The sequence below is a fragment of the Anabas testudineus genome, chromosome 16 (genome assembly GCF_900324465.2).
Source record: "Anabas testudineus chromosome 16, fAnaTes1.2, whole genome shotgun sequence".
In the NCBI taxonomy this organism is placed as follows: Eukaryota; Metazoa; Chordata; class Actinopteri; order Anabantiformes; family Anabantidae; genus Anabas; species Anabas testudineus.
The window spans coordinates 15,716,404-15,742,274 of NC_046625.1; the positions used below are offsets into that span (position 1 = coordinate 15,716,404).

The 25,871-nt window shown below is 38.0% G+C and overlaps 1 protein-coding gene across 1 annotated transcript; it reads right to left on the reverse strand.

Annotated features, from left to right (window-relative positions):
- Nucleotides 1–1,886: 1,886 nt before the first annotated feature.
- On the reverse strand, nucleotides 1,887–25,871 carry LOC113170752 (lysophosphatidylcholine acyltransferase 1). The gene is made up of 14 exons (XM_026372989.1): nucleotides 25,395–25,871; nucleotides 19,907–20,046; nucleotides 18,648–18,862; nucleotides 13,517–13,629; nucleotides 13,126–13,186; nucleotides 12,427–12,485; nucleotides 11,442–11,476; nucleotides 9,775–9,829; nucleotides 9,467–9,549; nucleotides 8,411–8,536; nucleotides 7,263–7,416; nucleotides 6,790–6,888; nucleotides 6,197–6,338; nucleotides 1,887–5,990 (listed from the first exon to the last, which is right to left on the reverse strand). Exons 1-14 carry the CDS (start codon nucleotides 25,515–25,517, stop codon nucleotides 5,764–5,766), a joined length of 1,632 nt encoding a protein of 543 aa, XP_026228774.1. The 5' UTR covers nucleotides 25,518–25,871; the 3' UTR covers nucleotides 1,887–5,763.

Sequence of the window (25,871 nt, forward strand, 5' to 3'; positions counted from 1 at the left end):
TTTTTGTTTTAATGGTTTTTAAAACTTACATTATCCCTGTAAATTAAAGAATTCTAATTTAAAACGCAAATCTCTATTTTATCAATTTCTCTGAGACAGATTTATTTTCTACTAGTGACAAAATAAATCTTCAGATGTCAACAACAACAAACTTTTCTATTCAAACTGATTTTCTTGATCTCCCCCTCAGCAGACCCCAGTGACCCACCCACCTACTAATTGGCTTGTCAACTGGCAGAAATCTCATCACTCCAAATATCCAATGGGACTAAACACAATCAGCCCCCCCTCCCCCCACCCCCACCCAACTCTCCCATTTCAAAGTCAACCAACACAGGGGTCATGCATCAAATAACATAATCGTCTCGCTCCCCACGGACACACTTATGACCCTCGTGTCCGGAATGACTTGTTGTTCGAGAGCCAATCATAATGATCAATTGTCCACTAATCCCCAATGACACCACAATTCACACACACCTTGAAAGTACGGCCATCCATCAGCAGCCTCGGGCCTCATATCAGAAATTGTTTTGTTGACGTTAGCCCGCTGGATGTATGAGGTTTCCGATGGAGCTCAGACAACGCCGAGGTGAACATAATCGAGTGTCTTGTTTTCATAAATGCAACAGCTGAGACCCAGAGACAGAGAGGGTGAGGAGGAGATGGGTGAGGCAGATGAGGAATACTTGGCTTCTTACAGTATGTTGTGTATAACAGCACAATCACAGTTAGGCTTGTAAAGCTGGAGCGAGTCCCTGTCACTCAGTCACTGAACTTTATATCTGGCAATTACAATATACAAGCATAGTGTTAATACTTCATGTAGACTGGTCGTGTATGCACAATGATGAGGTTCCCTGTTTCATGAGACACTAGGTGAAGTGTATGTGTATTTCCTGTCATGTGTCCACTCCTTACAGTTAGAAATAGTGCAGATATGTCTTGTTGTTGCTGTGCTTTAGAAGATAAGACTGTCAACCTGTGAGGAGAGACCGAACCATAAAATATAGGCAAGAATGGAAGTACAGTTGGAGTCGACGTAGGCAGGACATGTATGAGTGTCCACCTGAGGAGCTGAAAGGAAGAGCGTGTGGCATATTCTAGACAAAGGAGGTACTGTAAGTGTTTAAAAAGCAGAGGCACCAAAGTGTAAGAGGCACTTGGGAGGAGTAAAATAAAATAATAGACACAATGAGAGGAATGAGGGCAAATTCTTTATGTATGAAGTCACGACTGTAACGACTGACTCAGGACAATTAGAAGTCTACAGTGGGGATTCTAGATGAAGTCTGATTCAGTAATAAGTGCCCCGTCTAATGCTGGCGTCTGGCCGTTAGAATTTAACCTGTTCTCTTATCTCACCTACCAAACCTAATATCAAAATTACAAGAGTGAAGACCAACATCAGGCCGTTAAAAATAAAAAGATGAGCACAAAGTCAAAAGGACATTCTATAGAGGCAGTAGAGGAATAGTCAACGGATCAGCAACATTAGGATCAAACAAAACATACACAAATTAAATCATACAGGTAACACGCCGATGAGAACTTAAAAGGACTGCAAGTTCACCATCTTACCTCAAGAGGGAGACATTTATGCCCTGAGCTAGAAGGTGTGGAGGTAAAAGGGTTGCTATTGATGTTCTGTAAGTATACTGTGTATGGGGGTTGAGACATTTTGGGCCATTAGTGTCAGTAAATTGTTGTATTATAGTTGTATATAATTGTAATTCGTATTTACCACAATTAATGTCAATATCAATTTGTTTGAAATCTAATTTAAGTTGAATTATACAAGTACAAGTCATCATGCACCCTCAAAATGATGCAACCACACACACGCCCACACACACAATCAGCATTACGACAGAAACACAACTGTGTGTGTGTGTCTATGTTTCTTTTTTAATTCAATCCAAGAGTCACATCAACAAGTTATATCATAGCAGTCCCGAACAGACAAATTCAAAGTAGCTTGCAATAATGACTCTTCATCATCAAAATGCATTATTAAAATAAAACCTGTTGAGTATAGAAAAAGACAGGAAGTAAAGCTACAGAGTTCTGTTTCTTGGCCCACGGACAATAAGCCATCAGAAAGACAATATGGCACCGTTAGAGTACACACATCTTTCGTCTTAAGCTCACTGCTGGACAAACTCTGATAAGCAGGCAGCAGTAGCATAAATACTAGTTTATCTCTTGCAGACTTTTAAAATAAAGTGAAACACGTGAAAAAAAAAACAAACAAAAAAACAAATTGCACCCAGTATTTTCAACCCCAATGCAGAACTGTTGTGGGTGGGAATACTGAATATGTACAAATGCATCTGACTTGCTGATCAAGTATAAAATTAGCCTTTAGACTTTAAAATGGAAGTGTCCACTTTAAAAATGAAAACAGAATATGGGGTGACTGTGGCTCACATTTTACTCAGGTCAGGTCTCGAACTATCCATTCCTTGCATCAGTAATTCACAATCTGATCCTATGCCTATTTACAAATTAACAGTATGGTTTCCCTCACACACACAGAGTGAATCTTACATTTAACCACCTGCTGTAAAAATCACATTACTTTGGAGTACATTTAATACTTATCTATTCCATGGTGCAGATACGTTTCAATCATTCAAAAGTGTACGATGTTTCCATGTCCTACAAGCTTATAAAGCCACGTTCAAGCTAAACAATCTGAACAATCCTGAGACAAAGCACAAAAGTACTGTAGGTCTAATGAAACTGACAAATTCTCTAACAGTATAAAACCAAATGCAGGGCAAGGGACAGGTTCATTTAATTTGTGATCCCTCTGTTTTTTCCCTCCGATTTCCTCTGTGCTCACATTATTGTTGCAAATATATGAATGCAAAAACTCATCATGAAAAACAAACAAACAATACTTACAAACCTTGGAGATTTTGTTAAAAAAATAAAGAACATAATCTAAAGTGCAAGCACAAATACAATTTAAAAAGACAAAGTAGTAATGGGGCAATACAAAAAAAAACTGATCGCATGTTGATTAATATGTGCGTACAGTCTGGAGTGCTAAGTGACGCAGCCTGTCATGTGGTGGCAGAGATCACCTCAAGGCCTGACACTTTTACACACTCACACTTTGCTTAGTTCAACCTGCACGCAGTAAACGTTTTTAAACAGAAAAAAAGGAGTAAATGGCGAGACAGTCCAAATAGGACAAAAAGCTAAAAGTGTATATCTGAAAACCATGATTTCTTATGAAAATGTCCACTGGAGATCAGCTTTGAGTAGCTTCTGATTGTGAAAAGATTGTCTATACATTCTCTTTTTTTTTAGCATAAAAATTCTATAGATTCAAGGCTATCGGTTTCCATATGAAATCTGCATTTTGTTTCTAAGCACTCAACTCAGCAGTAACAGTAATAATATAATAAACTTTACACTGTGTAGGAGGAATACAGGAAAAAAAAAAAAAAGAACCTACTGCTGTATTATACAAAGGAACAAAAAAAAGTGGCTCATTTTTCACTATCAATACAATCTGCAGAGGAGAGAAGATCACAGATCTCTGTTATGGCATTGAAAATAAAAATCATTCATATACGTATATCAAAAATTCACAAAATGTCCTGCATTTGGAATATTCAAAATACATATCAGAACTCTTCAAAAGCATACATCTCGAGAAGGCTTAGAGGATGTGAAATATTGCTTCACTGAAAACCGTAACAGGGATACATGTACAGTATGCATGGTCCTCAATGTGATGAGATTTGTGAAGCTTGCTGCTCACTAACATGATTGTATAGGAAAAAAAAAACACATGGTAACTCCTGATGTGATATACATTAAAAAGAAGTCTACATAACTGAACCATGAATGCACAGATCCCAACCGGCTACAAACTGATTCTTATGATTTCATCTGATCTGAGGTCTCTCCCTTTAAAATGAGTAATCCTATAAAATGATAGGACGTAGAGCACTGTATATACATTTAGAGAGAGGCTGCAGCATAACCAAACGCTTATTATCTGTGTAAAGAGAAAGATGAACAGCTTAAGAAGTGAAGATGAAGTGAAGTGAAGTAAATAGAAAAAAAAAGTAGACATCAAGAAAGATCACATGATTGTATTTTTAAGATTAGGGGCAAAACACAGAAGATAATACTGGACAAAATGTCAAATCAATAATTTAAAGACCACTATTTGCCTGGTTTCAGACAACGTGTTCTCTTACATATTCCTTCATTTTACTTCTAATTGATGTGAAACTTGATGCATACCATGCTGCCTGTTATTAAAGGCTGCACATTAGACAAATATTCCTGTGCCCATTATACCACCATTATCACAAATGGAGAAAACAAGGCAGAAATATTGTCACTGGTTGATATTTTCTAATTCAAGAGTGGTCCCTCAAATGTGACTTGATGCAAAGGTGCTTGGATTCGCTTTTAAAAACATGCCTCTTTGTCAATTGTAAAAATAATGCACATCAGATTAATAGCATAATGACCAAATGCACAGCTGACCAAGGAGCCAGTGTTGCATTATTATATCACTCAAAACAAACTAGAACAGTCTGAGCAGTAATGTGCGGTGAAAAGTGCAGGAATGATTGTAATGAGTGGTGTAATGCACAAAGAGTAGTAGTATGCCCTTGCCCTTGGAAAGCCCAATTTTGCCACCAATGCGAATGTGCTCTCGGGGGGGTCACACGCTGTGATGTTTCCCTTAAAGCCATTACACCACTTCCTGAAGAGGACAGAGCAAACACGAGAGGTGGCATTAAATTGCCTACTGCATTTTTGGTCCACGTTGTGTCACTTCAACAATTAAAAACAAAACAAGACAACGAGTCAGTCAAGTCTGACTAAATGTTGAAGTTCATGTAAATGGTGAGTGACTGGCCAGAGGGGTATGACGTAAGAAAGAGACGTGCACATAACCCAGTGAGTGTCAAAAATGATGACATCATACATGTTAAATTTTTCATTTTTGTCACTGAACCCTGAGCTAAATCAAATGTATCATTGTATATATTTATAACAGGCTCATAGAAGGATGAACATCGACCCATAAAGACCTGAGTTCACCTCAAATGTGGCCACTAAAGCGAAACACTCAAGTGGTCAAGCAATTGTCACTGGTAGCCTCAGGCCTTCCATCTTTAGATAAATAATCCCCAATACTGGGTTCTGCGCTTTCAGTTTAAAAGGCAGCTACCATTAAAGAGAGAAGAGAAAAAAAAAAAATAATAAAATAAAAAAAAAACACTGATTTAACTAAAATGTGTTCGCTTCACTGACCGGGGTGTTTGTTGTTGTTTTTCTTTTCTCTAGTTTCCCTCTTGTTAAAATCATGCAATCATGATGGTCTGATGTTGAAGGGAAAATAAAGTTGAATAAAATTTGCCATTGACATTTGGGAATTTTAAGTGGTTGCCCTTCAACTACTCAAGCATTGTAGCAGAAACAGCCACTGTTTGGCATTATGACGATCTTTGCTATGAAAAAAAAAAAAAAAAAAGAATTTATAACAAACTTAACTGTTGACCAGCTGAAAATAACCTCAGGAAATATCTTGGACACAATATTAACAAAAAGCAGGTTTGGTAAACATGTTCATTTTTTAAATGTAGTCCCATACTTAAAAAAAAAAAAAAAATAGGAAAAAGAAGTTTTTAACTAGGTAACAGGTATCTAACAACCCTTCGCCCCTTTCACAACACCATCTCTCCAGGAGAGGTGTTTGTTTTCTACCACTACATGTGTAACTTAGTTGTGTTTCTTGAGGAGTCCATCTATTGTGCCGTCACTGGGGCTGAAGTCAGGGCAGATACCGTTAGCTGTTTTGGTGGGGGCAGTGGTTTGCAGGTTCCGGGAAGACAGGCTGGCTGTTGGTTGCTGATGATGGCAGGGGCCGCTGTGGAGGCCTGCATTTTCCGTGTACAGGTACTCGTCAGCAAAGTCTGGGTGCTGCTCCACAAAGCTCCTGAACCTTTCTGTTGAAAGACCACAAGAGGGTGCCAGAGGCAGCGAAAAACATTACACAGAGGTTTCAAATAGCCAGCAGAGACTTGTGTGGTTGTCCTCAGGAGAGCTAGAAAAGAGTCTGAATTAATAACCTAGCAGGGTTGAATAAAATATTCAATGTAAGAAATATTAAGATCACACCAGGGATTGTGGATTGTATATTGTGTTCTCTTACCAAATGTGATCTTCCCTGTGTCTTCAGCATCAATGGCAGTAAACAGATGTGACACGCTCAGGTGAGTCACTCCCAAAGCTGTTTTCAGTATAACCGCCAACTCCATCTCTGTGATGGCCCCATCCTCCTCTGCTTCAAACATCTGTACAATATAAAGACCTTGTTTCAGGAATAATACCCTAACGTAAATAATGAACGTGTACTCGATGGGTTCATGAGCCCTAAGGTCACAGAACTTGCTCAACACTAAGAATTTTGTAGAGAAATTCAAGTAAAGACATGGTGGTGATTCAAACTTGAGCTATTTGATTTTCATGCAACCACAACAGACTGGATGCACTGATAAGAGTCTGAGCAAAGAGGACTGCACCTTTCAGATGGTATGAGATGGAGATCTGAGTGTGAACAGGGAGAAAAAGTGTAAACGTGTTTGAATACGACTCACTAAAGACGGGAAGAAACTATTGCATTTTTCCAGACAACCTACAGTATGACATTTTAACGCAGCAAATGTCATGCTGATCCTAAACAAGCACAGAAAACCCTTCTGTGCCTGGTGGTTAGATAAGCAGAAAGCTTGAAACAGAACATACCTTGAAGGCCAATTTCATCGTTTCCAGAGTTTTGGCAGGTCTGCATACAACAGATAAGGCTATCACATATTCTCTGATATCCATGCAGCTATCTTCATGCTGACGGGGGAAAAAGGGGGGAGAAAATAAGGTGTTACAAAAGAGGAGCATGTAAAAAAGACACAAGAGTGGCTACGTGTGAGTGTTGTTTAAATCACAAGTGCACAGCTGTAATGAAACCTTGATTGTTGTTTGTATGGATAATATGATGCTAACATTTTTCTGAAAGGAAGGTGCTGTGATCAATTTTCTGCAATTTTCTAATGCATCAATGTATTTAATCCACCTTCATCTGTAATGATATCATTGTAATGATGGGATTTGAATAAAACATAACAATAAAATAGTTACTGTGAAGCAAAAGCGAGTTTCTGAGGAAGACTGTAGAATTATAATGGTTGTGAGTGGGGAACAAAAAGATCTCCTCTGTATACCTCATCAAAAAGAGCGAACATGTCTCGCAGCATGTCTGAAACTGGTACATCGAGGAAGTTAGCAAATTTGTCCAAGTCCAGTTTCTGCCCCTCCAGTTTCCTGGCTCTGTTCCCGTACTCTTGAAGAACCTTCTCAGTGTTTTTGGGTTTTAGCCTGGAATGAATGAGGGAAAGAAAACTTTATTTAATGAATAACTTCATCATCGGGCAAGAAATGAAAGTAATACAGAGACTTCTGTAAGGACTTTTTAAGATTACAACATGGGGTTGGAGCAACTTCTAACAATTATTTCACACTGTCGGATATTGTCGAATCACTAGTATTTCAGATAATCTATGGTATTTTTTCTTCTCTGTTTTCTATCTAACTCCTCTCTTTTGTTTCCCTGCTCTGTCAGTGGTCCCTTTCTCTGCCAATTCAACTGGAAAGGAAGTGGACAGTCTGTTTGTTTGTATTTCCAATTTTTATTTTAATGATCTAATATGTATTCTTGAAATCTTACGAACAATCTTTGATTTTGTGCCTTTCCTTAAGCCCTTTTCAGACATGGGATACAAAGTGTTGGCTTTGTTGGCTGCTCCCCCCAGGGGGATGGGTTAAATGCAGAGGACAAATTTTATTGTAACATGTAAATGTGACATATGACAAATAAAGGTGTTTCTTTCGTTCTTCTTTCTTTCTTCTTTCATCAGTCTGTTAAAGTGATGGCTTTTGTTGTTCAGACATTGGTCATTTACAATATACGTTTCATGTCAGGTGCATAGACGTCAAACTTTTTTAATGCCAACCTGGGTGTTAAAGTTAAAAACCTTTATAACAGACTGACACTCCGAGCCTCTGCCTTTTTAGTGAAATCAATTAATTGGTAAGAGCAGTTCATATTCAGCATTAAATTCATTGTTTAGAGTGGTCTAAACACGTATGTGTGTTGTGGTATGTTGTTTTGCATGAGCAAAGAAAAATAAATCATTGGTCCACAGTATTATGCAAAACTTTACACAGTTTTATATTCAAGAAACAGCATTGCTCACTAGTGGACACCACAGATACTAATGCCAAAAATGTAATCTAGGTGTTTTTTTTTTCCCCATTCTCACCCCTATGCCCCTCACTTAGTAGTCTGTATTGAAAGGTTTGAGTGACTCACCCCAGCCTCCTGACGAGCTTGGCAAACTCCAGCAGACAGGTGTCGACTGGCAGTTTCAGCTGGCCTTCTGCCATGGCCAGCTGGCAGTCTTCAAATGAATAGTCTGTGATGGGAACCCCGAGGGCTCTGACCACAACACAGAGGAGACAGAGGATGGGACATCAGTGTGTGTGAACCGATACCAAGTTTGCTTAAAGCTCAAAGGCAACTGTAGTAACCAATATGACTAATTTGATGTTGAGAGAGCTGTGTGAAAGTGCAAGTTTACCGCTGACAGACACAAAGCAATGAAGCATAGTATATAGAAGTCTACAAGTACACAGGTAGTATGTGCACTAGAGTTGTAGTACTCAAAGCAGGTCTTAGTCTCAATACCCATCTTAAAAATAATTTTGAAGCTCTTATTTCAGACTAGCACACATTCTTACGCAAGACTTTCTGTAAGGACTTTTTTTAAGATTACACCATGTGGTTGTAGAAACTGTACACATTGTTTACTTGCACTTGTCTTGGTCTCAGACAAGGTGGACCAGTAAACGTCCTACTTCTAATGTAACTTTCTGCTGTCCCCAACAGACAGGCGGGAAACTGCGGCTTTCTAGAAGACTAGAGACGTCAGGCAAGTGCTGTACGATAAAATGCTGTACCTAAACCACAATGACTTTATCTGGCCCTGGTGTTATATAGCCCTGTGTCTGCTCGTGTGTTCTCGGTCTCGCACTGCATTGGTCTTTGTCTTGACTGCTTAAAGTCTTGGTCTTGTCTCACTCTGGTCTTGATAAGGTGGTTACGACAACAATAATGTGCAACTTTTACAATATAGGACCAGTGCAAAAAGAATTCACTTGGAAAATAAGATATGGTGGAATTAGCCGTTTGTGTTTGCTGTCTTAACCACTAAGACTCAGATTAAGGCTGTGCAGAAAAATCTTTCCCTTGTTTGGTGCTCTGCGTGAAAAAGTCCTGAACAGGCGTTTGTAATTCAAGTCTTAAGTAATAATTTGTCAACAGTTTGGTACATTAAAAGTATGAAGTGAATTTAAATATCTGACTTACTTAGCCATGACACGTCTCACATTGATTGCAAAGAGAGCAGGGTTCTTTTTCTCCTCTTCTGAAGGGGTGTATATAGGAAGGAACTGTCAAATTAAAAAAACATTTTTGTATTGACATATTAGAAGTCAGTATTTACTTCCTTAATTCCTTAAGCAGTGAACATTTTGTAAATAAAATGAATGGACAGCTATACATTCAAAGGACCTTTATTATGGAATAATAAACATGTGGAGAGGGTAAATAGGGCATGTTTAAAATAGTCACAATCATGTGTATGGTGGTGTATTAAAAGATACTTTCACACTTACCTCGATCACAAACTCATTGTGCAACTGGCAGAGTGTCAGCCACAAGATATCAAACCTGGATAACAACAGGACGTCATCAATAAAAATAGCACTTGACTTGAATTTTCATAAATCACCAATTCGCTCTCAACTACCACTGTGTGATTAAATCATAATCAGACAGCAAGTGTACTAAGCCACAGATTGACCCTCTACACTGTTCCTGTTGTGTGCAAGGAAAATCGTTTGTCCATATTCTTTGCTAAAAGCGAACCTCTCGTCTTCTTCACATTGCTACCGCCTTTGAAAAAAAAAATGCGTATAATTGGTTTAAGTGAATGGATTACACCAGCATGGAAAGGCAGTGTTTAGAGTAGCAGTCGCTGTTTTGCTTCCACCTTGCAAGTGGGCCAGAGTGAATCCGTGTATCATTTGTTCATTTGTTTTTCAATTGAAATGAAAATTAAAAAAAACATAACGGTTCATTTTGATTTGATTTCATGCTCAAATCAAAAAAGGAAAAAAAAAAAAAGATAGCAGACACTCATATTCCATTTTCATTTGGAATTAGTGGCTCTGCAGTATGAACTTGACAAACAAAGACACAATAATGTGTTGTCTTTGAACATCCAGACATAGGTTTAAACACAGTTACGATCGAGGACTGCCTTAAAGCATTTTACATAACATTGGGTTTCTCTGACTGTTACTATGTTTATTTTGTTAAAATTTACTCGAACCATCAAGTTTTACAAAGACATACCATCACTGTTACCACGGGGATATATTTATTTACAGTGTTTTCACTTTAAAGAAAGTGCAAACACTGGTGGCGATGACGGTTAGATACCTAAATAAGCAGCTGTAGTCAGAGATAAACCGGGAGATATGTCTTTAACAAGTTGTGTACAGTCCTGCAAACGGTGATCAGTTTCTGGCAGAATATGCCACTAATTCCTAATAAAAAAAATTAAATGGAATATTAGTGCTTGATCTCAGTCTTTTACAGTATTGATTTGAGCACAAACTCTTTTGGCGTGTCGACTTTTGTTGTGTCACTCAAATACTGTTCCATTTACATTCATAGGAGTTGGGCCATCCTGGTAGCCCAGTTTGTAATAGCATGTCTGGCAATCAGCTTTTGTCTCTACTTTGAAAGACAACAAATTAATTCTTTTGACTTCATTTCCTTTCCAAAATAAGAGCCCGCACTACAGAATACAATCATACATACAGTTTTCTTAATTGTGCTTTATTTCAGTGGTTCCCAACCTTTTTTGCGCCACGGACCGGTTTAATGTCAGACAATATTTTCACGGACCGGCCTTTAAGGTGTGGCGGATAAATACAACAAAATAAAATTATGCGACCGGCATAAATAAAAACAAAAACAAATACAAAAAACAAACAAACAAACAAAAAATATATATATAATCTGATAATTTCCTATAATAAAAACATCATTCAGAAACAGATAATAAATAAAATGGAAATAATGTAAGTTATGTATTCTTTCTGTGCGGCTTGGTATCAATTGACCGGTCGGGGACCACTGCTTTATTTAACAATTTGACTTTTAAATAAAACAGAAAATGCTGATATATTTTGTACTGGATCTAATCAGTCGCATATGAAGCACAGCATTTATTAATAATATTCATTAATATTAGAAGAAACTGTGTACTTACGCTCCAGGCCCTTGCCACGTCCATGTGATTGTGTCCTGTGAAAAGCACAAGAGTTGAGTCAGTAAAGAGTAAGTGAAACCTGATTTCCAGAAAGTTGATCTTCACACTTCACTGATGTTTTCTCACAAACTTTAACTCCTTTGCCTAGTGGAAAGCTGGTGAAATTTTAACTAGATTTTCTCAGTAAAAGCTATAAATTTTATATAATTGTTTTCATGGGCTATTTTTTGAAAGAAAGCTAGCAAAGTAAAAGTGAATAAATCGATAATTGAATAAAGAGATGTAAATGGTTTTATTCATAAACAAAATCACACAATATGCCCCAGCATTTTGATTCTCTATATTTACAACTCTCTACTGGATTACATAGTCTACACTACTACAGATCCACATGATGTCTGTGGATGTCTTCTGCTGCAGCCTTCTGCTGCAGCAGAAGGCTGGTGGTGGGCAGGCTATAAACATTCCCTACCTATTTTCTAGTGTGAATTCTGATTATGTGTATTTAAGAGCTAATTATTTTGAGGCACTTACTGTTACAATTGCCATTAGCAGACACAAAAAGGCATTTCAGTTGTTTAATTTTCATTCCACTGTTTTCATCCAAATATACGGCTGTAGGTAGCCATACATTTTACTGCACTATTCCTAGCTTACAAACAACAAAACAAACACAAAAAAAAATACATGCACGTCTGCTCCAGACAGCTTGCATTGAACAAGACAAATCCAAACTGAAACTGAATTCTGCTAAATTTGCAGTACATGTCTGCTTTACTGCATTTTCTTCTGCGTTGTTATTACATATATACAATGTCACAATATGAGCAGGAACATATTTACCTACCCAATGAGCTTGATTTTGGGAAGATGTGAAGCATGATTAGTGTTCATTATGACACACGCAACAGAGGCCTTGCAAATGATCCTACAGCAAATACTTTATATAATTAAATAATCCATACAATTCCTCAAACAGACTTACCAGTTTATTGGGGTAACGAATCACCACAGGCTGCACTGGTACAGCAGGGATGAAGGCTCCTAGATTAGTGAAAAAAAGATATCCATTTCAGTTTTTACTGTATATTTAGAATTCTTTGCATTATGAAAGGAAATACGTGAAATTAAACTTAGACTTTCACAACATTATTTAAACTCTTTTTTAGTTAGTAATTTTAGTTCGCACCTCTCAATAATTATAATCATACATCACACTTAAAGCTACAGTGGACTAGGGATGAAATGGTAACTGAAATCACAATAACATTTCTGCCAATTTTGGAGAAACTCAAAACTGCAGCAGTTTGGTTAAGGTATATTACACAATGTTTAGTGTCTCTTAGGGATTATATTTGTTTTACATTTTTGTTTAAACACTTTTACACATAAGGTGTGACATTAACTTAGGGGAATAATAATAAAAAAAAAAACTTGAAATACTTATATAATATAAATATAAATATAAATATGATATAATAATATAATATAATAATTTTACTTATAACTTATCACTATAATTGTGATATTACATTTTCATACTATTTACCATCATCTCTAAACTGGACATAAATTCATAACAGACTATATGCAATACCAGGGCAGGGGTAGCAGCTGACTTCAAAAGCAGAAATACAGAAGAAAGTTTGAGGTAGAAGAAGACAGATGACAGAAGAGCAGGTACCTGGCTTAAATGTGATTAGGCAGGATCTATTGGTGCATGTTCCCTCTGGGAAAATCATTATCTGTAAGTAAGAGGATACTGTTTAGATCATGAGAAAAAAAAAAAAAAAAAAAAAAAAAAAAAAAAAAAAAACTTACTTGCTGTTTATATGTCTAATTATAAGGTCATACATAACTAGTCAGTACATTTTAACATTAAATGTGAAAATAGGTCAACAAGAAATTTTGCCAGAGATGTCATACAGAATCAGTAAACCAGTTATGATGTTTGTTCCTCCAATTCTATTGACTGTTTGGCAAATGATGTCTGTTAATGTTAAAACCCAGTGTTGTTTTCCATGCATTTGGTGGCTAAAAGGACTTTTTCATATGTTTAACTTCTGTTGACTTACCTGAGGCCACTCCCCTCCAGAGTGTGCTCTGCGTTTGATTTCCTCCACCGTCTTCTTTCTGGAGTTCTGATCTGATCGCGATACAAACACTGGTCTGATGTACTTAATCAGAGCTGAAATCGAAATGCAAAGAAGGAAGAAAAAATACATTAAACTAATTAATTTATTTTGTCCATTAAGAAATTAAACCTTTCCTGCATTATGGGTAGACACTTCATTTACTGGTTTAATTAGGGTTAGAGTGGGAAGAGAGGGAAACAGTTCATGCCATTTTTATGTCGCCTCAACCCTCTACAATAAAGATCATGATTCTGTAAACTGTAAAACAATCTGATACATTCATAAGCACAAACATATTCTATACTGGCAAAGAAAAGTCTCGAGAGAGTAAACCTCCAAACTGCATTGATTCAAATCCATATTACACCAACAGCACTGCACAGTGGTAAAGAGTCTACTGCTGTGGTTGTGCTCAAACATTCCTCTATATTAATTTGACATTTATATATCTGAAAAGCACTGTTGAATATACACCCTCTTATGTAGAAGACACTGTTTGTAAGAGCAAAGCAGTATTGAGTTAAGGTGTTGTACTGCACTACTACAGCGTTTGTGGGCCTTAAAAACAGCTATTATATACTTCACACACAACACTCAAAGCAGGGATAAGCAGCTAGCCTAACCTCATCACATATGGGAAAATGCCATAAAAACAACTTTATTTAGGTCTGACTTCCCTTTTCCAATTACAGGTTAGTAATAAGGTGTCTCTATTGAGACTAGAGACAATCCAGCCTGCATTTTAGAGGCCAACGGGGTGATTAATGAATTCAAGTGACACAGCAGCAAAACATGCATTACAAGAAAAAGTAATGGTACTGTTTGCAATTTCCTGGTTTTCTACATAAATTGGTCATAAAATGTGATCTGATCTACACCAGTCACAAATATCATCAAACACAATATTTCTAAGCTGATAAAACACAATCACTTTTAATGCAGTCATTAATGTGTTTGTTGGACACATTCACTATACATACACTGTTATGGTGGAAAAAGCAATGTCAGCACTAGGCTTCTGATGTTACTAAATGTCAACTGGAGTCAGGTGTTAGCAAAGTAAACCTGGAGTCTAAATCAATAAAACAAATATGGAGGTGTGACTTAGAAATACCTTGACATATAAAGTGTCAGTATGCTATACACAGATAGCATCGGTTGTGAGCCATGCCTCACAAAAAAAAAACTAAAACTTTCCACTAAGGGATATACATGTGCAAAACCACCCATCCAAAGTTCTTAGCTGAACGAAGAAGCAGCACAGAAAAAACAAACAAACAATTAGAAGCTGGTCGATGCACCCCCTTTCTTCTGTGTGGTGTTAGCCAAACCAACCAACCAAGTTCTAGGGAGTTTGGAGTAGAGTTTGAGATTAGAGTTGGTGTGGGTGTTAGATTTAGAGTTTTTGTGATTAAAAAAGGGGAAAATGAAACGTTTGCCAAATGTAGAACTTAGAGCTCTTTTGGGAAATGGGGGAAATGAGGAGAATGGCGGGTCATTTTCCGAGTATATCCAGTATTTTCAATAAGCTGAGATGTTTTTCAATTGATTTTACAAGTGTTATTGTCATGTGCATGTACAGAAATGAGGAGGGGCAGTGTGCAGAATCTCCAAGCACACACAGAGTGTACTTGGAGGTCACCACAGAGGAGGGGACGTCTATCAGGTCCAGAACTCCACTGGCTCAGGCAGCACAGCCACAGCACAGCTTTGAGCTCTGAAAGAGAGGAAAGGATCCTGACACTGCTCCAGCAATCAGCAGGTTCCAGCCATGCCAAACACAAGGACTCCAGCTAAACACACTTTTCCTACGTTTGCCAAGAGACCGGTTTCTCTTGTTTTTTGCCACTGACACAGTCAGAACCACCTGCATCAACACCAACAAAAATGCAGCAAAAAACAAGGAACTGGGGAAAAAGTACAAATGAGCTGACACTGAAGCTGGAGAGCTGTACAAGTTCTCTGGTCTCCCCCAAGTATTCAGGGCTACTGGAAACAGAACAACATCTTGTATGTGCTCCTTCCAGCTAAAGTGATTAGATCCATTTTCTGGAACCTCCACCTCAGTGATCCCTACGAAGACCATACAAATGATCAGAAGCAACGAACAATGCAGCACAACAAGCTGTTCAGAATCAAGCCTCTTTATAATGACATCCACAGTGCCTGCTAGGTTTACTGTCCTGTGTCTAGCACTAGTTACACCATCAACTTAGGTTTATACACTGGCAAGACTCACTGAACCAGTCAGCATGGGCTGTTCTATCATGTGGTGACAGAACTGTTTCAGAAACTGAAATGAAATAAAAAAGTTTGTATTGTAGTAACTGATTTAAAAAAAGATTTAGACAATTTAGTAAATATAGCTGTATATAGTTTTCTATAGTTTTTTGTCTGTTTTACATTACCTATTTACACTTTGTGGGAAACTCAGTTAAGGAATCCAAGAAATGTTCAACATGTTTTTGGTTTTCACATTGAAAAATATATGCTTTCTATTCAGATTTTATGTTTCTTGTGTGCTTTTTAGGTTCAATGTTTAATACAGTATGAAAATGAAAAGAAATTACTCTAAAAGGGGAAGTTGTGCTGAAAAAAATATACCAAAAGCCTTTTAAGTTGAATATAGAGCAACATGGAAATCCAAGTAAACATGCAGCAAATTAAAACTCAGATTTCTCCTCTACCTTTATCTTATTTTGGAAGCACAGTTAACAGATTTGAACTCTACAGAGACAGAAGAGACCGCTTCCTGTCATTTGTTTTTTGATACGATGTGTCAGAGAAGGAGGGCTCCTTTTTACGGTTCAAACTGAATTAATGAAATACATTGTGAAAGTGATTCATTTAGATGTCTGTGGGGCACTCTGGGTTAGTTTCGGTTTCAGTCCCAAGTTAGCAACGCTCCAAGCGATGATCTTCCCTTTCATTTAGCTGCACTTATCTGCCGTTTCTCTGCTGGTAGAGTGGTGAGTGTCTGCAGCTTTTGTCCTGCACATGCGCTTTTGTAAACAGCCATTAGAAACCTGCTTATGCGTATACGACCGAGAAATCAGAGTTCTCTGGGAGACATCTACTGCTCTAGATCCAATTTCTCTAATCCACTTCTCCGATTACAGTAACCAGTTTTCCTGTTTACTAGTGCAACCAGCTTTAGTGCATGTAAAGGCATGCAGGTCAGGTAGACTATCTGCAGGCTGAGGTTCAGAAGACGCTGGTTGATGCAACAGATGCATCCTAAGGATATGGCTAAGCTAAAGCAGAAAAAGTAAGGAGGTGAGGAAGTACAAAATTCCTCTTGTTGATGTTGTGGAGGTCTAATCCACAGCTACATAAAACACTTGTTTGAGGTTAATGCTGCCAAGGTGGCAGTTTATGCAGGGGAAAAAAAGGAAAAATTCAATGGGCCATTTTTTTTTTTTTTTTGCCAATGTACAGTAGCAGCAACCAAGTTTTGGAGTGATGGCTATGTTGATAATCAGTTACAGATACATTAAAAAGGGAACTGTGACCAGATAGAGAGATAACGAGATTAAATATTCTAGATAAGATCGGCAGGTGTTTGGCAGATTCCAGATACATTTTCTTGCAAATCCCACCTTGTGTCATTACTATGGGAATAATAGTGTGTGATTATTATTATTGAGCACTATGTCGTCGTTATTATTATTATTATTATTATTATTATTATTATTATTATATAAAAGCAATGTTTCTGGTAGACATGCAAGAAATACAATTAAAAAAAAGAAAGTAGGAAAGATAAGTTAAGGAGAGTGATATCATAAGATGAAGAAAGAAGAGGGAGAGGCCATGAGGAGGAGGAATTGATTCCAAGAGTTGTCTGCCAACAGGAAGGGATTATAGCTCTAGCTAGTCCCCTGAGACACATTCTACACACGTCACACTGTGGCTGATCAGGTCTTAATGTTTATTCTGGATTCAACTTGCTCAAGCAGACATTGGTGCCTGGTTCCTACTGTTGTGCCAGCTGGACTAGTCAAACTAAAGTTTACCAGATAGTCCAATATCCAGAGAGCAGACACATCATTGTTCCTTTAAACCATTATCTTAGCTGTTGTAGGCAACAATATGATGTCAATAGGCACAAATGTGTCTAAATGTAGGTTCTGTACTGCAATACAAGGAAGTAAGGCCACAGTAACTTTGCAAGCTTCACTCAGTCTGGATGTAACAAAGTGGCCAATTACTGACTTGGCAGGAGGGTAGAATTGAACTGTAGACAAAAATAACACCTAGTTATTTTACTATACAACCTGCTGCCAGGTGCATTAGAACTAATTGTGAAATTAGCAACTTGAAAGGTAAGTGAAATTGCAAGCTAGTTAGTAAGATCTGTTATTAAACTATTTATACTGAGTGCAAATGACCACTGCATACTTCACCTCTGCACAAGGCCTTGGGTGATACAGACAATAGCTCTGAATAGCTTTTTGAAAGGTCCAGCTTGGTGTGATGTGTCACATAGTCAACATTTCCTTGTTTACAACTGCTATGAACAGGGGTCATGCAACTGATGTGTAAAAAAAAAAAAAAAAAAGAACAAAAATTGGAAAATAAAATGTTTACAGATACATTAGCAAAATGAAACACACTGGTACAATTAGCCATTTACAAAGGGATAGAGCACACAAGGTGCTTACCATATACCATTAGTCTCTCTAGGAATTTGTGGTCACAAATTAACAAATTCAACAAATCGCTGAGAATTTCTTGCAATTATGTCATATCACTGCAACTTTGAGTCACAGTTTGTATGTATAGAGCTGATGGGATTTTGCTAATGCTACGTGGTGTTGCTATCTTAAAAAGCCAAACAAGCACAAAGAGGGAAATAATAAGATCACTTACTACAAGAAGAGAACAAACTGTAAAGCACTCAGAACAGTGAGGCTTCTGCTTGGAAATGACATTTTAGGTCACAACATTTCAAAAACTTGTCAGTTAAATCCTAGAAGAGGATACTGTATCATCACATTCTCTCTCTCTCTCGCTCTCTCCCTCTCTCTCTCATAGTATAAGATAAAGCCACAAAGATGTTATTACTTACTGCCCCAAACAGGTATATCCTTGCTCTCAGCCTTCATAACAATTGAGGCCATTGTCATTGTGACTGGGATGGCATCAAAGTAGGAGGAGTGGGGTGCGAGGGTAAGGATGGGTGCTTCTGCTGGCAATGCCCTTTGCCCTTTCACAGTAATCCAATGAAAACCTCCTGCAAACCACATGACCCGCATGATGATCTTCAGAATTATGTCCACCAGTCTGGAAACAAGATGATACATGTGTCTTATAATTTGTTATAAAAATGTATATAGAAATAAAACAAACCAGACATAGCTTATTTTGCTATAATAGTTTTCATCAGACATTTGATAGATATGAAAATTCCAAATGAGAAAAAGGTTATCAATTGATAAATAAAATTAATCAGGTAATTTGAGTGGAAGAAAAACACCTTATGAGGCACTATGTACAATCTGCTATTAGTGCAGTCTGTCCCACTGAGACTATGTTCTGCCTGTCCTCTGCCTTATTTAGCCTGCTGGCCATTTCTTCATTGTCATTACTGATGAGGTTTAACAACTTGAGTGAAAAGCTTAACTGTCATGTCTGCCATGGTTTTGATATGAAGGATATCACTAAAGGTATATGTACTGGGAACAAATCACTTTATAATCTCAACTTTTATATGAGCATTTTATAAAAGCACCAATGCACTCCATTAGTTCTCACTGAAAAAAAAAACATGTCCGAAACACAGTATCTTTAAAGCAGCAAGCTGATGCATCCTGACTCTTAGTGTCTTGGTTGTCTTGTCTGCATCTCACTGCATCTTCATTTTTATTTACTACTTGATATTCACTCAGTAAATTTCCACACATTGCAACTGCAAGCACCATCTAGATCCAAGTCTCATAAAATTTGACATTACTGACCAGCTTATTTAATAAACTTTAATGCATTATTTTCAGCCTCTTTGAGACAAGTGTCTAAGAGGAGGAAACCTGTAGCTGATGTGGGAGTTTCTTATGAAGCATATCACACTATAAGGAAGTCCGTTGCTCAAGGATGATGTTGAATAACATCGGACAAGTTTGTTATAGTTTTATTTGTGTGTAAAGGACTACTAGAAACAGATTCAACTCATAGTCAGGTGGCCAATTGAATGAGAAAATACAATATAATATAACACGGTGTTGTTTGACAAGTGCTTTTTGAACTCGTATGTGAACTTACATTTTGACTAATGTGTTTTCTATTCATGCTGAAAGAAGCACTGTGGAGTAAAGTACAAAAGGCACCCACCTCCTCCAGAGGCACTGGGGTTCCACTGCAGCCTCAGAGCGTCCTACTGAGGCCAGGAAAGCAAAAGGCCAAGCCAGCAGCATCATGAATGCAGCTATAAGTAGGCGGATGGGGAACAACGTGACTGTCATTAATGCAATCTGTAAGAGATTGGGAAAATGAGAAAAGGAAATTGGTTAAAGAAAACACATCTCATTACAAGTGTTGTCACACATCATGGTACAGTTACAGCCTCACTTTCCTCTAAAATCAAGGAGTTGTGATTCCCGCACATTTTAATATTGCAGGCATGAAAAAAGCTGTGTGTAGTAGTGCGTTTGTCGAGTTTAGTCAAAGATGCATTTAGCTGCAGTCTAGGGTTTTCATGAGCTCCACAAAGACGTTCAGTTCAAGGTTTAAATATAAATAACAGTGTCACATTGAATGCATGTAAAGAAAATTGAGTACCATGAAGAGCTGTGTCATTATTAAGACAATTTAAATGTGATGGTGTTTCCCCCTTCAGATCAGAATATGGCCCTTATAATGGCATAAAATAACATTACTGCGTAAAAGTTACATATGACTATGTCGTTCAAGGTTCTGGCAATATAACTGGCACTTCATCTTTTGGAGCTAATCGTGATTGTTGACCCTGCTAATCGTTCACTGACACAAGGGCTTATCTTCAGTCAATATTTGTCCTGATAACAACCACTACTGGAGAGCACATAGTCTATCTGTGCTTGTTATCTCATCTTTGTCTGAGAATATAATCAATCAAATGAAAGAGTGTCAAAAAAGTGAAAACCAGTGAACAAGTTCTGATGACACAGTAACACATTTTCCACCCTCCACACATACCCTTGGTCTGAGAAACAACATTTACATTATCTGACATGACATTATCTGAATTGATTGGTATAGGATGAGGGAGTTGCAAACACAGCAACTTGTGGTACTTTCTTTCCCCAACAGTATCGTTAAACGATTTATCCAAAGCCAAGCATGAAAATGCATGAATGTCACTTTGAATTAAAATAAAGGCTACAGAAACAGAAAGGGTTATTTCAGGGTTGAAGTGAATTCATGCATTGTACTTCATGGCATGTTTAAATGTATGCAATATAGCTTGTTACAGTGTTAAAAAATAAATTAACATTTATCTGAAGTTAAGCAACTTGGAAATTGCACTAAAGCTGCCAATTCCTTCCTTGTGTTCCTACAGAATATTGTACATAATGCATAGAATGAACATGGAATCTCTGTATCCAAATCAGGCTTATCTAAAACGAGAGCTCAATTAACCAGTGTAGCCACTTGAAGGTATTTTTTTCTGTGAAGGATACGTGAAGTTATCCAGGGTGGGTTATCCCAAAATGCTGTTCAGCGCCACCTCAATTTCTTGCTTCCCTCCCATCTGAATAACTATTTTTGGTACTCAATAAAAGCTCCTCATGCTTTGTTGACTTGATCAATTTGAGAAAGACTTTGAGAGCTTGTTGTGTACAAAACTCACTTCCTGTCCTCCATCTGCAGTTTGCGCCACAGCAACGCAACAACATGCCACCATATGCAAACAACTTATTTTTTTGTTGATCAGTGAGAACCTGTATCAAAGCTTTAAATTCCACAGACTCGTTAGAAAGGGAATTTTTGCACCCAAAACAAAAACACAGGCAATAATAAATATTTTACTGTCTCTGCATTGAACAATGATCATTTGTAAGCCAAAAGTAGATAAATAGTCTTTGCTTCATGCACGCCCTTGGGTGTCAGTTGTAATATTTGGCTACGGACACTTTACTGGGAGATATTTAAGAAAACTTCCAATTCTGTCTGATACATTGGGATAACTACTCCTGTGGAGAACACATGAGTTGCCCAGTATTGACACTAGTCCAAAAAAAAAAAAAAACAAATCCTAATCAATACTGTGGGAATAAGCTATTGACTCACTGATGCTTTTCCAGGATCCAAACTGATTTAGGTCTTTTTTTAGGTTTCCAAAATAAATCACGCAGGAATGTTAATTAGACTTGTCAAAGCTAAGCCTGGAATTAAATTACCATCAACATCAGTCGCCTGTCTTTTGGCAAGTTACCAACATTTAGAGATTACGGCTATTGTAGAATTAAAATGGTTACCGATACTGCTCAAAAGAACGGGACAGGTAAAAATTCTGCTTCCGCCTGTTAGCTTGCAGACTTTTAGCCTGTGCTTAGCCTAATAATGGGCTAACACCAAGCATCCTTCACTGGGTTAATCCAACAAAACTTGTCCGTATGAAGGATTTAATAAATATCCTGATAAAACATAATTTTGAGACAATTTTAACAAATGATTATTATTTATGACCAACCACTGCAGCACACAAACACACAAAAGAAACTAAATATGTTTAGGTTTATTACAGTAAGAAAGCCCTCAGTTGTTTTGTTACAAAGCTTCTAACTCTACTCCTCATGGTTTCGGTTCACATTATGACTTCCTAGTGTTGCTGTGAACATCAATGCAATGTGCTGAAAAGTCATATTAGAACCACAATGTCCACTGGTTCACGACCTCAGTTTTTACATATTTGAAATGTCTAACTGCTCAGACTTAATAGAAGGTAACAATATGCATGAATACATAAATGCTATACATAAAAATGAAAAATAAAACTGTTTGTCAATTTAACACTGTAGGTTAAAATGAGAAAGTTGACGTAATGTTCTTTAATTAAAATTGTATCTAAATTTTTACTTCAAATAAATAAACTAATAAACTATTACAAAAAAATAAACTTAAAAACTTGATTTGATTTTAAGTTATATTAGGAATACGATAAAAACATGTGTTCTCTTGGTTTTGACCCACCAGACATTGTGACATTTAGAAGAGCGAAGAGAACAGAAATGCATAAACTTCCCTTTTTTTCTTGTGACAAGATACTCTCTCATACCTGCTACACCAGAGAAGCAGTGATAAGGAAATTGATTCCCATAACACTGGAACTTGTTACTTAAAATACCTCACACTTTTTCAATACTACAACCCAAAATATCATCTGTACTCATCTATGTGGTAAACATTTTGGCTATTTATATGACAAACCGGTTTTATTGTTTCACACTATGAATAAATAATACACGGACAACTCAAACTGCAACTTTGGGTAGAGGTTGCAAATTTCTGAATTTGGAATGTTTCAAAAGAAAAAGACCGCTTTTAACAAGATTTATTACATTAATGGATTTCGATTTTGGACCATTGTTCAACACAGGTTTGCTTCAGTTCAGCCATATTCAGTGGATGTCTGGTGTTTTTGGCTCTCTTCATGTCACAACAGCTTCTTTATTTGGTTGAGGTCTGGCTATGACTGGGCCACTCAAAAGTGGATTTTCTGCAGTAGATCTACTTTTATGTTTAGGATCATTGTCTTGCTGCATCAACCAGCTTCTTCTGAGTTCCAGCCTTCAGCCAGACACCCTCACCTTATCTTGTAAAATACTTTTATAAACTTTTATTTTCCTCTACACAAAAACAAGCAGCCCAGGTCTTAGCAAAATAACCACAGATCATGATGTTCCCTTAACTGTACGTCACTGTGGAATAACTTTTCAATGCTAGTATATAGTTCTCTTTTTACAGTATGCATACTGCTTTGTGTTCATCCCAAAATATTCTACATTTTCTCCCACTGTCTTCTGCTTTGTTTGGAGATCAGTTGCCTTCTCAGTGCCATGGACACCATGCCTGTTGAGTGATCTCGGCTCGACCCACTTATACGGAGTAGCTACAGTACCAAATTGTCTCCATTTATAGACAATTTCTCTGACTGTGGACTGATCAATATCTTACATCTTTGAAATTACACTGTAACTCTTTCCAGCTACATGCAAATCAACAACTCTTGATCGTTGGTCTTCTGAGATCTCTTTTTGTGAGCCATGGCTAAAACCAGCTGATGGTGCTGGTGGAGAGCACATTGGCTCAGTTTAAGTGTCAACATATTGCTTAACAACACCACCATGCTTCTTTAATTGATTAGAGTCCAGGTTTGCCAACACCTGACTCAAGTTGACATTTAGTGACATCAGGAGCCTAATGACACGCTGTATGTTTAACAAGTATATCTAGTAGACATGACAGATCATGAACGATTTCCTCCTATCAGCATAATCGCAATCATATGTTACTGTACAAATGAACCAGGACCTGTTCACGGTAATGTCCTGCTTATGGTAACTCATGTCTAATGCTGGACACACAAACACAGTTCTCCAACTACTAAAAAGAGATCATATGAGGCTGCACATAGGCTTCTAATTTTATAAGCAGTCCCCGTTTGAATGAACTAAACTGCTGCCACTGCTCAGCATTATACAGGTTGAGTGAAGGTTTCTATTATGTGTGCATAATGCAATGTGTTGCAATATTTGCAGATAAGACACAAATCTGTTCTAAGACCAAAATAAAGCAGATTGTGAAGACTTTTAAAGCCTCGTCTTGTGCCGTCTTGCGCAGGCTGAATCATAATAATCCCGCATTGTTCAAAAAACGTTTATTCTCTTATGAGCAATGAAGCTCAGAAACAATATCAAACCAGTAGCCTGCAAGTTAACAGCTTATTTCAAGAGAACCCTGAAATCTCTAAATCTGATTATCAGCAGAGGCGAGAGAGGAAAAGCTGGGCATCATGTCTGTACAATGTAATTAGCCACCTGGTATATTTTAAACAAGACAAGCTTTGACAGCTGGGGAAATATAAATCTATATATATATATATATATATATATATATATATATATATATATATATATATAAATTGTAGAAGGGGAACTGAAGATGACTGTCAGGTTTCCATGTCACTCTGCACCCTGCACTCACACACGTGCTGCCCACTGGAGGACTGAGACACGCCAACAAAGCAAGAAAAAGAAAGAGAAACAAGCGAGGAAAGCTGGATTTAAAAAAAGAAAAAGGCCACCATGTGTGAGATAACGTGTGACACTTGGTCGTGACACCTCCATGAACGCTATGAAAGACGTGCTGGCTTAGCATAGCCACTGAAACAGTTGGAGAGCAACAAGCTAGGCCCATCCTGCTCAGGCGGCCATGCTCGGATAACTGTTTCGTTTTAGTGGGTCGGTAGCGGATCCGTGGGTGATACGGGTTCAGTCTCATGTTAAACGTACCCATTTGGGCAAAACACACCCTACCCACAACTATAGGCCTTTTTAAAAAAGGCTTCCATCCCTGTACAGCCACATTAAAGCAAGGCAACAAGCCGGGACGACAGAAGAAAGGGAGAAAGCAACATGTATGTAGCTAGCGTTAGCCGACTAGCTAGCAGCAGCTCAGCTGACTGCATGCAATCAGGAAAAAAAAAAAACTGCTCAGTTGAATGATGGTGGCAGCCTCACGGTGTCGCACTCAAGTGCAAATGTTGCTCAAAGTGTTCAAAAAAAAAAACTGCATCGACGCATCTGCACCGGCAGCAGAGACACAGCGGTGGTCTCACCTTAGCCTTTTCCAGAGGGGTGAATTTCAAGACGTGCACGAACGGGTTCCTGAACGGAGGAGCTTGGTCCATCTTCAGTCCGTCTCCTTCCACCGCACACTGTCTGTTACTCGGCAGCCTCATCCTTACAGCGCCTCACCTCGCTCCGGACTGCGGCTTTAATCTGGTGATTCAAAGGAGAAACCCGGTTCTGCCTGAAGGGGGACGCTCCTTCACGCAGCGCTCCTTGTCCGTCTTGCACGATGGGGCTAATTTAAGTGGCAGTGCAGGGTTGTTATCGTTCCCGTTATCTTCCTTTACCGAGCAGCATGGAGAGGGGAGGGTGGTGGTGGTGGTGGTAGGGGGGGGGATAATTGTTAGCTCGAGGATTAGCTGGGGATATTTACAGAGGCCGGTCTCTTTCAGTCTAACAGTGCGCAGGACACCTTCCTCCACACCGTGTTTCCCCGACCAGCCCGTTAGCTCTGGATGCTAACA

Coding starts and splice junctions, on each gene's coding strand:
- LOC113170752 (XM_026372989.1), bottom strand. CDS start 25,517: ATGAGGCTGCCGAGTAACAGACAGTGTGCGGTGGAAGGAGACGGACTG. Junction 12,486..13,125: donor CCTAATCACATTTAAGCCAG/GTACCTGCTCTT, acceptor TCACTAATCTAG/GAGCCTTCATCCCTGCTGTA. Junction 8,537..9,466: donor GTGAGACGTGTCATGGCTAA/GTAAGTCAGATA, acceptor TGTTGTGGTCAG/AGCCCTCGGGGTTCCCATCA.